The 16,382-nt window shown below is 28.1% G+C and overlaps 2 protein-coding genes across 3 annotated transcripts in view; one reads left to right on the top strand and one right to left on the bottom strand.

Moving 5' to 3' along the window:
* LOC111682821 (nuclear pore complex protein Nup88) overlaps positions 1-16,382 on the top strand; it is a 226,818-nt gene that overhangs the window by 148,122 nt on the left and 62,314 nt on the right. The window contains exon 1 of one of the 2 annotated variants that reach the window (XM_023444810.2): positions 6,535-6,916. The exons of the other annotated variant lie outside the window; for it this stretch is intronic. Within the exon in view, the coding sequence (XP_023300578.2) occupies positions 6,710-6,916 (207 nt within the window). The 5' untranslated portion in view covers positions 6,535-6,709. Of the gene's footprint in view, positions 1-6,534; positions 6,917-16,382 lie in introns of those variants that run through there. 2 annotated transcript variants of the gene reach the window in all.
* On the bottom strand, positions 379-1,056 carry LOC111682824. Its single transcript, XM_023444813.2, has 2 exons — positions 823-1,056; positions 379-759 (listed from the first exon to the last, which is right to left on the bottom strand). The coding sequence occupies exons 1-2, from the start codon at positions 1,054-1,056 to the stop codon at positions 445-447; spliced, it is 549 nt and encodes a 182-aa protein (XP_023300581.2). The 3' UTR covers positions 379-444.

Below are 16,382 nucleotides of genomic sequence, written 5' to 3'. Positions count from 1 at the left end.
CTAGTCTATAGTCTAGTCTATAGTCTAGTCTATAGTCTAGTCTATAGTCTAGTCTATAGTCTAGTCTATATTCTAGTCTATAGTCTAGTCAATAGTCTAGTCTATAGTGTAGTCTATAGTGTAGTCTATGGTCTAGTCTATAGTCCTGTCTATAGTCTATTCTATAGTCCAGTCTTTAGTGTAGTCTATAGCCTAGTCTATAATCTAGTCTATAGTCTAGTCTATAATAAAGTCTATTGTTAAGTATATAATCCAGTCTATAGTATAGTCTATAGCAGAATCTACAGTCCATATAGTCTATAGTCTATAGTAAAGTCTAGTCTACAAAAAGATCGGTTTCCCCAAAAAGTTAAAAATTTAAAGCAAAATCTCTATTATAACCCCAATGATATATATTTCATAACCACCTTTATCAAATTCTCAATATTTTTTACTTTCCACAATTTATTCCGAAATCGTTATAATAGCCGTAAAACCAGCCACTGGAGACATACCATCCTTTAACAAAAACACCAACAGATAATCACCTTTAGGAGTATCAGCTGGCAAGAAATCAGCATTCATTTCATAATCATCAATAGTATATTCTCCCTTAGATAGAGGACAAGAGCCAGGTTCAGGTAAATTGGACTTTTCCTTAATGCCTGGATATATATCCTCATCTTCGGCCACAAATTTGCAAATTTCCCTTTCAATATTGAAAACTAAAGGTCCTTTAGCTTGTTTCTCTTTGTCATAAGGAAAAACTTGTAGATTAACCTTAAAAAATATTAATTTGTTTAAGATAACTTTTTCACAAATTTTTTAAGTAAAATTACTTACCTTTTGCTCATTTGCTAGATTTAAATTCACAGTAAACGAACCACTTACTACAAACTTATTGCGTCCTTTTTGCTTTAAACCCAAAGTATCCCAATTAACAAATTTCTGATCATATTCCTTGCTAATTTCAAAATTATCGATTTCCACTGTGTAAGGACTATCGTCATTGCCTCTTACAGCCACGCCAACCAATAAAGTAAAAACTACTATTTTCAACACGTTATTAAATGACATATTTTTAAAATAATTTTATTTTAAATTAAATTTTATTTATTTTAGAATTTACTTATATACAGAAAAATTTTATTATTAGCAAAAAAAAACTAATTAACTAATTAACATGCAATTTCTATGTTCTTGCTAATTTATTAAACATTTTAATAGTATTAAACTAAAAAAAATAATATATTTTCCAATTAGCACTTGTTAATGTTTATAATATGTAAACACAACCTTTTACGTAGTTGTCAAAATTAAAAAAATAAACTAACTTATTAACTACTAATTAATTGGATTAGATAGAGAATTTATGTTTCAATCAAGGATCTAGAAGTCTATATTGTAGTCTGTAGACTTGTTTCGTCTAGTATATAGTTAAGTCTACTAGACCGTAGATATAGTCTAATCTATAATCAAGTCCAGTCTGTATTTCAGTCTATAGTCCAGTCTGTATTTCAGTCTATAGTCTAGTCTGTAGTCTAGTCTATAGTCTAGTCTATAGTCTAGTCTATAGTCTAGTCTATAGTCTAGTCTATAGTCTAGTCTATAGTCTAGTCTATAGTCTAGTCTATAGTCTAGTCTATAGTCTAGTCTATAGTCTAGTCTATAGTCTAGTCTATAGTCTAGTCTATAGTCTAGTCTATAGTCTAGTCTATAGTCTAGTCTATAGTCTAGTCTATAGTCTAGTCTATAGTCTAGTCTATAGTCTAGTCTATAGTCTAGTCATATTCTAGTCTATAGTCTAGTCTATAGTCTAGTCTATAGTCTAGTCTATAGTCTAGTCTATAGTCTAGTCTATAGTCTATCTATAGTCTAGTCTATAGTCTAGTCTATAGTCTAGTCTATAGTCTAGTCTATAGTCTAGTCTATAGTCTAGTCTATAGTCTAGTCTATAGTCTAGTCTATAGTCTAGTCTATAGTCTAGTCTATAGTCTAGTCTATAGTCTAGTCTATAGTCTAGTCTATAGTCTAGTCTATAGTCTAGTCTATAGTCTAGTCTATAGTCTAGTCTATAGTCTAGTCTATAGTCTAGTCTATAGTCTAGTCTATAGTCTAGTCTATAGTCTAGTCTACAGTCTAGTCTATAGTCTAGTCTATAGTCTAGTCTATAGTCTAGTCTATAGTCTAGTCTATAGTCTAGTCTATAGTCTAGTCTATAGTCTAGTCTATAGTCTAGTCTATAGTCTAGTCTATAGTCTAGTCTATAGTCTAGTCTATAGTCTAGTCTATAGTCAAGTCTATAGTCTAGTCTATAGTCTAGTCTATAGTCTAGTCTATAGTCTAGTCTATAGTCTAGTCTATAGTCTAGTCTATAGTCTAGTCTATAGTCTAGTCTATAGTCTAGTCTATAGTCTAGCCTATAGTCTAATCTTTAGTCTAGTCTATAGGTTAGTCTATAGGTTATGTAGTATTTTTGTGTTTTTAACCAAATTTATTAAGATTTAAACAATATATTTTTAATAAATACTTGCCACTTTTCTTTAAACTCTTGAAAAATAAAACCTGAGCGATTGCAGCAACAACAATAATCCACTTAAATGAACCAGAAAATCATTTTTATATAAATATTACATGTAAATGTAAAATACATAAAAGAAGCCAATAGGAAATATTGTTAAAAAAAATGATAAAGGTGGATCAATGTCAAAGTCATGATTTTTAAGCTTTAAGTCAGCTGTTAGGTGACAATGTGAAGAATTTTCAGCTTTAAGTCATCAATAGTTTTTAAAATGACCAGTGTGCTGTAAAAAATTTCCTATTGGTTTTTTTCTACGAAAATTAAGTTGAGACTATATTTATTATATAAAAATCAACATTTACCAAACAGTTTTTATGCCCACTTTGTTGTTGTTGTTTTTAATATATTAACGTATAAACCTATTTTTTTTTTTTTGTAATAAATGTTTTTATAACATAAAAGCCAACAACAATAATAATCATCATGGAAAAAGTCTTTCTGTTTGTTTTTTCCACCAATTTTTAAATGAACCCTTTCATATGAAATTATGGATAAAAAAGCAATAAGAGGAGTTTTTATATGAAAAAATATAAATATATATTAAAATAAAATGACCACTTGACTTTTAGACTATAGAGACCAGTAGTGTTGTTATGTAGTTGTTGGTGTTGTTGTTGTTTTATGCCAATTTGTATATTTATTCAGGCTCAATTTCATTCACCATACAGATATTCGGACACTTTTATTTCCCGTAATGTTTTCGTTTTTTTTTTTTTTTTGTTGGTTTGTATGTTTTGTTACAGCTCCTTCCTTTTTGTTTTTTTATTTAGGTTTGATTGCAATGAGAGAGAGAGAGTTTGAGTGTGTGGGAGTTTGGGAAACATTTCAACAACAGAGAATTTTAACCAGTAAATGTTAAAATTGTTGTGATTTTAACGGTATTACTTTGGGTATAACTGAATGATTTTATAATGAAAAATTTTTGCAGAAATGCTGTTGATTGTCTAGTGGATGCGTTCTTTTTTTCCTTAATTTATTTATATATTGTGCATATTTATTTTATTATTTTTATTTTCTGGGTAAAATCATTTATTACATATAAAAAAATGTTTAAGTTCTTTTTTTTCGCTTTACGACAGCAATATCTGGTAAAGTAAGTTGGTTGTCTGAGTTTTTTTTTTTATACAAAAGTGTAAAACAACTATATAGTACATAAAACGAGACATTAACAGGGAGTTTTAAATAGTATTGTTAAAAATAATAATAAATATTAAACGTTATAAAACAATTTCGAAATGAAAAGCCAAGTTAAAATTTAAAAGAAATTAAAAAGAGGTCGAAGTTTATAGAACTTGTCGCCCCTTGATAGTAGGCTTGACATAGTTTAGCTTATAGTCCAGTCTATGGTCTAGTCTGTAGTGTAGTCTATAGTCTAGTCTATAGTCTAGACTATAGTCTAGACTATAGTCTAGTCTATAGTCTAGACTATAGTCTAGTCTATAGACTATAGACTAGACTATAGACTAGACTATAGACTAGACTATAGACTAGACTATAGACTAGACTATAGACTAGACTATAGACTAGACTATGGACTAGACTATAGACTAGACTATGGACTAGACTATAGACTAGACTATAGACTAGACTATTGACTAGATTATAGACTAGAGTATAGACTAGACTATAGACTAGACTATAGACCAGACTATAGACTAGACTATAGACCAGAGTATAGACTAGACTGTAGACTAGACTATAGTCTAGACTATAGTCTAGTCTATAGTCTAGTCTATAGTCTAGTCTATAGTCTAGTCTATAGTCTAGTCTATAGTCTAGTCTATAGTCTAGTCTATAGTCTAGTCTATAGTCTAGTCTATAGTCTAGTCTATAGTCTAGTCTATAGTCTAGTCTACAGTCTAGTCTATACTCTGGTCTATAGTCTAGTCTATAGTCTGGTCTATAGTCTAGTCTATAGTCTAGTCTATACTCTAGTCTATAATCTAGTCAATAGTCTAGTCTATAGTCTAGTCTATAGTCTAGTCCATAGTCTAGTCTATAGTCTAGTCCATAGTCTAGTCTATAGTCTAGTCTATAGTCTAGTCTATAGTCTAGTCTATAGTCTAGTCTATAGTCTAGTCTATAGTCTAGTCTATAGTCTAGTCTATAGTCTAGTCTATAGTCTAGTCTATAGTCTAGTCTATAGTCTAGTCTATAGTCTAGTCTATAGTCTAGTCTATAGTCTAGTCTATAGTCTAGTCTATAGTCTAGTCTATAGTCTAGTCTATAGTCTAGTCTATAGTCTAGTCTATAGTCTAGTCTATAGTCTAGTCTATAGTCTAGTCTATAGTCTAGTCTATAGTCTAGTCTATAGTCTAGTCTATAGTCTAGTCTATAGTCTAGTCTATAGTCTAGTCTATAGTCTAGTCTATAGTCTAGTCTATAGTCTAGTCTATAGTCTAGTCTATAGTCTAGTCTATAGTCTAGTCTATAGTCTAGTCTATAGTCTAGTCTATAGTCTAGTCTATAGTCTAGTCTATAGTCTAGTCTATAGTCTAGTCTATAGTCTAGTCTATAGTCTAGTCTATAGTCTAGTCTATAGTCTAGTCTATAGTCTAGTCTATAGTCTAGTCTATAGTCTAGTCTATAGTCTAGTCTATAGTCTAGTCTTTAGTCTAGTCTATAGTCTAGTCTATAGTCTAGTCTATAGTCTAGTCTATAGTCTAGTCTATAGTCTAGTCTATAGTCTAGTCTATAGTCTAGTCTATAGTCTAGTCTACAGTCTAGTCTATAGTCTAGTCTATAGTCTAGTCTATAGTCTAGTCTATAGTCTAGTCTATAGTCTAGTCTATAGTCTAGTCTATAGTCTAGTCTATAGTCTAATCTATAGTCTAGTCTATAGTCTAGTCTATAGTCTAGTCTATAGTCTAATCTATACTCTAGTCTATAATCTAGTCTATAGTCTAGTCTATTGTCTAGTCTATAGTCTAGTCTATAGTCTAGTCTATAGTCTAGTCTATAGTCTAGTCTATAGTCTAGTCTATAGTCTAATCTATAGTTTAGTCCATAGTCTAGTCTATAGTCTAATCTACAGGCTAGTCTACTCTAAAGTCTAGTGTATAGTCTAATCCAATATATAGACCAAGTAAAGTATAACTTCATTTTTTATTTTGTAACTTCTAATTTGTTTAATAAAATTTTCTCTAATTTATAGAATTTACATTCTTCCCACAACCACCATTGACTGCTTTTAAAATTCTCAAACGTAAAACTTTTCCAACTAATAGCCCCTGTTTTAGCCACTTAAAATATAGTATTGTAATTTAATGTTTTAACTTGTTGTTTTGTAAGTAATAAATTCATCGAACCATCAACTGCAGTTACAACACCCAAACTCTGGGAAAACTCTACTCTAACTCTCTCTCTCTATCTAAAAGAACAAACTTGTAGTACACTTAACATCCTTATAGACTTAAAAATTATTGTGCGAAGAACTCAATAACTTCCGGCATTTGTGTTAAATAACTAAATAAGAAGTTTTTTTGTTGTTGTTTTTGTTTGAAGATTTTCACACAAAAACACACAAATTGTACTCAAAAGAAAGTTGTAAGATATAATTCACAAAATAAGAAAACCAACTACAACAAAACCTAAAACAAAAAATATATAAGAAAGAAACAAAAACAACAAACAAATAAATAAACACAAAATAAAACACTTCTAAAGCATATAAATAACAAAAATTATATAAAAATCAGTAGAAAGTATTCTATATTTATAATCTCCACTATAAAATTATATAATATTTAGTAAAAACTTAAATTTTTTAATATAAATTACTTTTATAAATTTGCTTTTCATTCTTTGGTTAACAGCAAACGTTAATTTTAAATTTAGTTTGACTTGTGCATAGCGCCCTCTATACGTCAATTTATTGTTTTATATAAACACCAACAGCTGTTGCTTGTTAATATATGCTACACTGCTACAACTTTTTGCAACTGTGTAATAATTGTTGCCGGCCAAAATAGTAAAGAAGAAAGAAAAACAGGAAAAGTGTAAAAAAAATTAAACAAAATATAGTGTGTTTTAAATAAAAAAAAATTAAAATTGTTTATTATTGTTAACAAAAACATAAAACAACAAGAAAACTTTGAATTTATTTAGTGAACTAAAGTGTTTGTATCATTATTAATATTCATTAACAAAATGGCCTCCACTGACTGTTTGCAACTCAACAAAACCAGCATGTTTGCCAAAATACGTGCTGGTCTGCCCATGGAACGTTTGCAAACACAAAATCTATTGGAATGTAAGGATGATTTATTATATTGTTGGGATTCTCAAGAGAATTCTTTACTAGTTCTGAATTGGCGTGCTGCTGTGGCTAAAGGTTTTGAGGAGGTTAAATATCAGGTAAGTGACGAAGTCTCATTGTGAAAATTTTAAGATTTTGGCGCCAAATTATTGGCAGGAGGAGAACTTATGACGTTAAAACGTTCCTAGTGTAATAAAGCGTTAATAGTTTAAGAAAAAATATAAACAAAAGTAGAAAAAGTATTTAAAAACAAACAACAAAAAGTTTGTCTATTTGTGTTAAAAAAACTGACCTGCACAAATGTTAACGTTGTTGTTGTTGCAAACGTTCGACTGTTGCCAATAGTTCTTTCAGGAAAGAAAACTTTCGGTTGAGCTGTTGCTGGATTGACAATCTTTATCCGAAAATAACTCGGGTCGCTCCTGAGCGAAGATCCAATTGTCTTGGATACGTGTTAAATATGTAGTAAAGTTGTATGTGTTTGTTGTAATGCCAAGCAATGAGGCCTTAACATTATGTTAAAGCTAAACTCTTAAAATTGTATAATAATTAAAAGAAAATTTTAATAATTTAATACTAGCACGTCTCGTTTAAGATTCTATACATCTCCCAATAACTACTAATAAGTATATAACCAGGTTGATATACCTAATGGATACCTACATTTCTAAGAAATTTTTTTTAGCGATCAAAAATAAAACGTTTACAATTTTTGAAAGTACGATAGAATTGACAAATAATTATTTGCAAACAAATATTTATTATCTAACAAAATATTAAATCTTTTTATATAAATAAAAAGCCCTTTTGATATGCTTTTTAATGACACATGATTTGTTGAAATCGATACGGTATTTCATAAAATATTAATAAATTTATGAATCCAAGAAAATTTACCAATTACTGCTGCTTGCCCTAACTTATATAATTATTAATTTCAATCGAGACACCCTAACTTTTATTTATTTCACATTCAAAAATTTTCCATCGAACATTTTTCACATTTTTTAGTCATGCACGGATGTGCCGCTCCTTAAAATTATGAAAAATTTATACAAAATACTAAAATTTTTCTAAAAATGCCAACATAAAAATTAAGAAAAAGTCTATCTAAACAGCACCGATTAAGAAGTTTTTGGTATCAAATGAAAGAGTTTTTAATAGGTTTTTTAATAGTTGTGAAATTTTTTATACCGCCCTTGTAATTAGGACGGAAACTGCATGAGACTTCTTTGAGAAAAATTGAAAGTTTCTCTAGATTTCTTTAGAAATTCTTTATTGGAACAAAATTTTATGGTAATATGAAATAAAAGCAATATGTTAAGACATATTGCTAACACTGTGGTCCATTTGAAAGTTGTTTTTCTAACAAAATAGTACAATTTCTTAAATGAACAGAAAAATTTTCTATTTTTGATTTGTTGATGTCAAAATGTAAGAAAAATTCCAATGTCAACATCTTTTTTTATTGTCATCATAATTAACGCGGAACTTGCCGAGCGAATTATTTTTAACAAATTGGTCCATTCTTAAAATCGTTTTTAAACAGATTCGCGCAATTTTTTAAACCAATAGAAAATTTTTTCCTTAATTGATTTTCTGGTGTCAAAAGAAAATATTTGAAAGAAATATTCTTCTATAGTTATCATCTCTAATATCGCCATCATAATTAACGTTCAATTTGCTGATATAGTTTTCTAATTATTTGCTCCATATTATCGATATTTCTTGAATGAATACTGAACAAATTCTCTCTAATTAAGTCAATATATTAACGTATTGTCATCTTTTGTGAATTGCACAAATCAAGACATGGCAGAGACGCGACAAGGGTTTTGTGTCCTTTTTTAGAACTTTATTTCAATCGTTACAAAGGAAAATTTCAAATTTATTTTATTTTTTGTTTGAAATACATTTTTGGACATTTTGTTTTCAATTATCATTTATTAATATATTATTGTGATTGTTTTTGTGTGCTTTTATTTATATCGTTAATATGTTTTTTAATTGCTTTTTTGTGCATTTGATGTAGACCTTTTAGAAGAGCTCTGGTCATTTTATGAACCGACTTTGAAACGATACAATATCTAGATAAATTAAAAAAGTCTGACAATATTTTTTGAAATTTCTGTAACAGTTTCTAATAAACTAATCAAGAATGAGCAAAAACACGTAATATTTCAAAGGGTTGTTTTGGTATTTTACTCATATTTCGAAGTGATATGGACAATTTTGACTGATTTTAAAAAGAATACTTCTTTAAATGATATTTAATAGAATTATTGAACATTTAAATGTTTCACGAATGAAACCAACGGGAAGTAGTCCCAAGGAAATACTTAATATGTTCATACATATAAAAGCTCGTATTATCCGCATTCCAACGAAATACGAATTGTTCAAATCGGTTCGGTATTTCAGAAAATATTAATAAATTTGTGAATTCGAAAAAAATTACCAATTACTGTTTACCCTAACTTATAAAATTATTAATTTCAATGGAGACAACCTAACTTTTATTTATTTCACTTTCAAAAATTTTCCATCGAACATTTTTCACATTTTTTAGTCATGAACGGATGTGTCGCTCCTTAAAATTATAAAAAATTTACACAAAATACTAAAATTATTTTAAAAACGTCTACATCAAAACTAAGAAAATATCAATCTAAACAGCACCGATTAAAAAGTTTTTGGTATCAAATTAAAGAGCTTTTCAGAGATTTTCTAATAGTGGTGAAATTTTTCATACCGCCCTCTTAATTAACGCGGAAACTGCATGAGACTTCTTTGAGAAAAATCGAAAGTTTCTCTAGATTTCTTTAGAAATTCTTTATTGGAACAAATTTTAAAGTTAATATGGAATAAAAGGAATATATTAAGACATATTGCTAACAGTTTAGTTCATTTAAATGTTGAATTTTTAACAAAATCGAAAATTCCTTAAATAAAAAGAAAAATTTTCCATTTTTGATGTGTTGATGTCAAACTGAAAGAAATTTTCCAACGTCAACATCTCATATATTGTCATTATAATTATCGCGGAACTTGCGAGGCATTTGTTGAGAAATATTTTTAATAAATTGATCATTTTTAAAGTTGTTCTTGACAGATTCGTACAATTTTTAAATTAGAAAAAAAATCTTTTATTTGGTCTAAAAAGATAATATTTAAAAAGAATTTTCTTCTAAAATTGTCATCTCTAATATTACCATCATAATTAACGAGGAATTGGCTAATATAGTTTTCTAATTAGTTGGTCCATATTATTGATTATTCTTAAAAAATTCCTTGACAAAATCTATCCCATTTAGTCAATATTTCAACGGATTGTCATCTTTTGAGAATTGTACAAAACAAGACGTGGAAGAGGCGCGTTTTCTGTTAGAACTTAAAAAAGAGATTTATTAAAATCGCTACAAAGAAAAAGTTTATTTTATAAATGTAAATATAAATTTATTATATTTTTTGTTTCAAACATATTTATTGACATTTTATTTTCCATTTTCTTTTATAAATACATTATTGTGATTGTTTTTATATTCTTTTATTTATATTGCTAAAGTGATTTTTAATTGCTTTTTTGTGTGTTTGATGTGCACCTTATATGAGAGATAGGGTAATTTATATAAAAGAAGCTATATAAAATTTTGAACCGATACAATATCTAGATAAATGAAAAAAGTTTGACAACATTATTTGAAATTTCTGCAACAGTTTCTAATAAACTAATCAAGAATGAGCAAAAACACGTAATATTTTAAAGGGCGGTTTTGGTATTTTACTCATATTTCGTTGTGATATGGACAATTTAGTCTGATTTTAAAAAGAATACTTCTTTAAAGCATATTTTATAGAATTATTGAACATTTAAATGTTTCACGAATGAAACCAACGGGAAGTAGTCCTAAGGAAATACTGAATATGTTCATACATATAAAAGCTCATTTTATCCGCATTCTAACAACATACGATTTGTTTAAATCGGTTCGGTTTTTCAGAAAATATTAATAAATTTGTGAATCCAAGAAAATTGACCAATTACTGTTTACCCTAACTTATATAATTATTAATTTCAGTCTGGACACCCTAACTTTTATTTATTTCACTTTCAAAAATTTTCCATCGAACATTTTTCACATTTTTTAGTCATGAACGGATGTGCCGCTCCTTAAAATTGTGAAAAATTTATACAAAATACTAAAATTTTTCTAAAAATGCCAACATAAAAATTAAGAAAAAGTCTATCTAAACAGCACCGATTAAGAAGTTTTTGGTATCAAATGAAAGAGTTTTTAATAGGTTTTTTAATAGTTGTGAAATTTTTTATACCGCCCTCTTAATTAGAGCAGAAACTGCATGAGACTTCTTTGAGAAAAATTGAAAGTTTCTCTAGATTTCTTTAGAAATTCTTTATTGGAACAAAATTTTATGGTAATATGAAATAAAAGCAATATGTTAAGACATATTGCTAACACTGTGGTCCATTTGAAAGTTGTTTTTCTAACAAAATAGTACAATTTCTTAAATGAACAGAAAAATTTTCTATTTTTGATTTGTTGATGTCAAAATGTAAGAAGAATTCCAATGTCAACATCTTTTTTATTGTCATCATAATTAAAGCGGAACTTGCTGAGCGAAATAGTTTTAATAAATTGGTTCATTCTTAAAGTCGTTTTTAAACAGATTCGCGGAATTTTTTTTAATTAATAGAAAAAATTTTCCTTTTTTAATTTTTTGGTGTCAAAAGCAAATATTTTAAAGAAAAATTCTTCTAAAGTTGTCATCTCTAATATTGCCATCATAAATAACGTGGAACTTGCTGATATAGTTTTCTAATTAGTTGGTCCATATTATTGACTATTCTTAAAAAATTCCTTGACAAAATCTCTCCCATTTAGTCAATATTTCAACGGATTGTCATCTTTTGAGAATTGTACAAAACAAGACGTGAAAGAGGCGCGGCAAGGACTTTATGTTTTCTGTTAGAACTTAAAAAAGAGATTTATTAAAATCGTAACAAAGAAAAAGTTTATTTTATAAATGTAAATATAAATTTATTATATTTTTTGTTTCAAACATATTTATTGACATTTTATTTTCCATTTTCTTTTATAAAAACATTATTGTGATTGTTTTTATATTCTTTTATTTATATTGCTAAAGTGATTTTTAATTGCTTTTTTGTGTGTTTGATGTGCACCTTATATGAGAGCTAGGGTCATTTATATAAAAGAAGCTATATAAAATTTTGAACCGATACAATATCTAGATAAATGAAAAAGGTTTGTCTGATTTTAAAAAGAATACTTCTTTAAAGCATATTTTATAGAATTATTGAACATTTAAATGTTTCACGAATGAAACCAATGGGAAGTAGTCCCAAGGAAATACTGAATATGTTCATACATATAAAAGCTCGTTTTATGCGCATTCCAACGAAATACGAATTGTTTAAATCGGTTCGGTATTTCAGAAAATATTAATAAAATTGTTAATTCAAAAAAAATTACCAATTACTGTTTACCCTAACTAATTATTAATTTCAATGGAGACACCCTAACTTTTATTTATTTCACTTTCAAAAATTCTCCGTCGAACATTTTTCACATTTTTTAGTCATGAACGGATGTGTCGCTCCTTAAAATTATAAAAAATTTACACAAAATACTAAAATTATTTTAAAAATGTCTACATCAAAACTAAGAAAATATCAATCTAAACAGCACCGATTAAAAAGTTTTTGGTATCAAATTAAAGAGCTTTTAAGAGATTTTCTTATAGTGGTGAAATTTTTCATACCGTCCTCTTAATTAACGCGGAAACTGCATGAGACTTCTTTGAGAAAAATCGAAAGTTTCTTTAGATTTCTTTAGAAATTCTTTATTGGAACAAATTTAAAGTTAATATGGAATAAAAGGAATATATTAAGACATATTGCTAACAGTTTAGTTCATTTAAATGTTGAATTTTTAACAAAATCGAAAATTCCTTAAAGAGAAAAATTTTCCATTTTTGATGTGTTGATGTCAAACTGAAATAAATATTCAAACGTCAACATCTCATATATTATCATAATTATCGCGGAACTTGCGAGGCATTTGTTGAGAAATATTTTTAATAAATTGATCATTTTTAAAGTTGTTCTTGACAGATTCGTACAATTTTTAAATTAGAAAAAAAATCTTTTATTATCTGGTCTAAAAAGATAATATTTAAAAAGAATATTCTTCTAAAGTTGTCATCTCTAATATCACCATCATAATTAACGGGGAACTTGCTGATATAGTTTTCTAATTAGTTGGTCCATATTATTGACTATTCTTAAAAAATTCCTTGACAAAATCTCTCCCATTTAGTCAATATTTCAACGGATGTCATCTTTTGAGAATTGTACAAAACAAGACGTGGAAGAGGCGCGGCAAGGACTTTATGTTTTCTGTTAGAACTTAAAAAAGAGATTTATTAAAATCGTAACAAAGAAAAAGTTTATTTTATAAATGTAAATATAAATTTATTATATTTTTTGTTTCAAACATATTTATTGACATTTTATTTTCCATTTTCTTTTATAAATACATTATTGTGATTGTTTTTATATTCTTTTATTTATATTGCTAAAGTGATTTTTAATTGTTTATTTGTGTGTTTGATGTGCACCTTATATGAGAGATAGGGCCATTTATATAAAAGAAGCTATATAAAATTTTGAACCGATACAATATCTAGATAAATTAAAAAAATCTGACAATATTTTTTGAAATTTCTGCAACAGTTTCTAATAAACTAATCAAGAATGAGCAAAAACACGTAATATTTTAAAGGGTTGTTTTGGTATTTTACTCATATTTCGAAGTGATATGGACAATTTTGTCTGATTTTAAAAAGAATACTTCTTTAAATCATATTTTATAGAATTATTGAACATTTAAATGTTTCACGAATGAAACCAACGGGAAGTAGTCCCAAGGAAATACTGAATATGTTCATACATATAAAAGCTCGTTTTATCCGCATTCCAACGAAATACGAATTGTTTAAATCGGTTCGGTATTTCAGAAAATAATAATAAATTTGTGAATTCGAAAATATTACCAATTACTGCTTACCCTAACTTATAAAATTATTAATTTCATTCGAGACACTCTAACTTTTATTTATTTCACTTTCAAAAATTTTCCATCGAACATTTTTCACATTTTTTAGTCATGAACGGAAGTGTCGCTCCTTAAAATTATAAAAAATTTACACAAAATACTAAAATTATTTTAAAAATGTCTACATCAAAACTAAGAAAATATCAATCTAAACAGCACCACAGTCACCGTCTAACATCTGTCGTGATAACAACTGTGTTAACCGGTATTTTCTCATACGATCGTTTTTTCATTTACTTTTATTAAAAAATCTAAAGCCCAATAACCATCAATTTTTTAAATTTATACGATGGACGTCGACGATTCACCTGTTCCCCTCGTGGGGAACAGGTTTGGCATTCTTAATGAATCGCCCAAACACAAAAATAAAAGAAAAAAACCAAACACAACACCAGAAGAAGCATATCCAGCTTTAAATCAGAGAAGCCTATTTAACAACGACCCAAAATTCATAATAATCAAATCAAAAGAAGAAAACACTCCCCTCACAAAATTTAGTGTATTTGCAATAGACAAAGCTATTCAAGGCATAAGCAACGAATATCAAAGCATAAATCTATTACAAGATGGAAGTATTCTTATTTTAACCAAAAATTCAAAAATAGCAAATAAATTCATTGAGACTACAAATTTTGGTGGATTATGCAAAGTCGAAATTTCCCTACACCCCACTTTAAACACATGTAAAGGTACAATTTATGATCGAAATTTAATAAATACAAGTGAAGAAGAAATTTTGAAATACTTACAAGGTCAAGGTGTAACTGCAATATATAAATTCACAAGAGAAGTAGATGGCAAAAGAATTCCTACTGGCTCAATATTATTATCTTTTGATTTATATAAAGTACCATCAAAAATATCTATTGCATGGTATAACTTAAATGTTAGAGAATATTTCCCAAACCCAATGAGATGCAAAAAATGTCAACTCCTGGGCCACACTCAAAAAAGATGTGAAAAAGAAGCATCTTGCGAAACATGCAATCTTCCTCTACACACACCAGATAAATGTACCCGGACACAATGTGCAAACTGCCAAGGTGAACACGCGGCTTCATCAAAAATTTGTCCAAAATATAATCAAATAAAAGAAACACTAAAAATAAAAACTCAAAACAAATGCAGTATGAAAGAAGCTAAAAAAATGTATATTAAACGGTACTCAAATTCAACAACAACAACATACTCGAATATAGTAACAAATAATAACACAGAAAAATTTACAACTGAACAAAAAGAAGTATTAATAAATAAAAATTCCATAACTACAAACAACGTAGCACAAAATAATAAACCTTTCTCAAGCTCGACTTTAGTCTCAAATCAACACAAAGAAAAAATCACAAAAACTCAAAACTGCAATCAGAACATTGAAAAACAACAGAAAACAATTTCACATATTACTCAACTCTCCGAACAAACTAAACAAAAGATAGCCGAAATTTGCAATACTCCTGCAAAACATACTCTTACTTCGAAACAAAATCTCTTAATTAAACCCTCAACTTCAAAAGAAGCTCAAGCTTCTATTATTACAAATCCACAGAATATCGAAAAGAAACAAGTAAACAAAAATCAATTAATTACCCAAACAAAGCAAACAGATGATCATAAAATCAGTGATCAACAAAAAAACAAAAAATAAGTCTGAACAATGGCAAATATAAATAAAGTCAATATTATTTAATTTAATTTTTCAAGTCCTATGTATATAAAAACAATACAGTGGAACATCAATGGTTACAAAAATAATTACACTGATCTCGAACTATTAATTAAGAATCATAACCCTCACATTATATGCCTTCAGGAAACCCATATTAAAAAATCAGATTGCCCAATACTCCCAAAACAATATAAAGGTTATTTTCAAAATTTCTATGACTCAGCTCGTCAAGGTTGCGGAATTTTAATCCATAAAACTTTGCCACACATCCCAATAACAAATAATTCATCTATCTCGTGTGTTACTATTTCGTTATCTTTAAAGAGAAAAATTCGAGTTTCATCTTTTTATCTACCTCCAAACTCAAATGTAACTAGGAGAGATTTCGAACATTTAATCGCAGGTAATGAAGAATTTATAATGACCGGGGACAGTAATGCTTGGAATACCCTATGGGGTTCAAGCAGTACCAATTCCGCTGGGAAAATAATTGAAGAGGTCATTACAAATAACTCAAATATTTCAATTTTAAACGACGGCTCACCCACACATCTATCAACTCACAGTACTTTTACTTGTATAGATATAACATTATGTTCCACTTCTTTACTACCCCATACCTCTTGGAAAATCATCGATAACCTACACAATAGTGACCATTTTCCAATTTTAACAACTCTTAACATAAACTACTATAATCAAAATCTATCATCACAATACAAACTCATACAGTTTAAT

Source organism: Lucilia cuprina, chromosome 3 (genome assembly GCF_022045245.1).
Source record: "Lucilia cuprina isolate Lc7/37 chromosome 3, ASM2204524v1, whole genome shotgun sequence".
NCBI lineage: Eukaryota > Metazoa > Arthropoda > Insecta > Diptera > Calliphoridae > Lucilia > Lucilia cuprina.
Note: the sequence above shows the minus strand (reverse complement) of the source record. Positions and strands in the feature narration are given on the sequence as shown.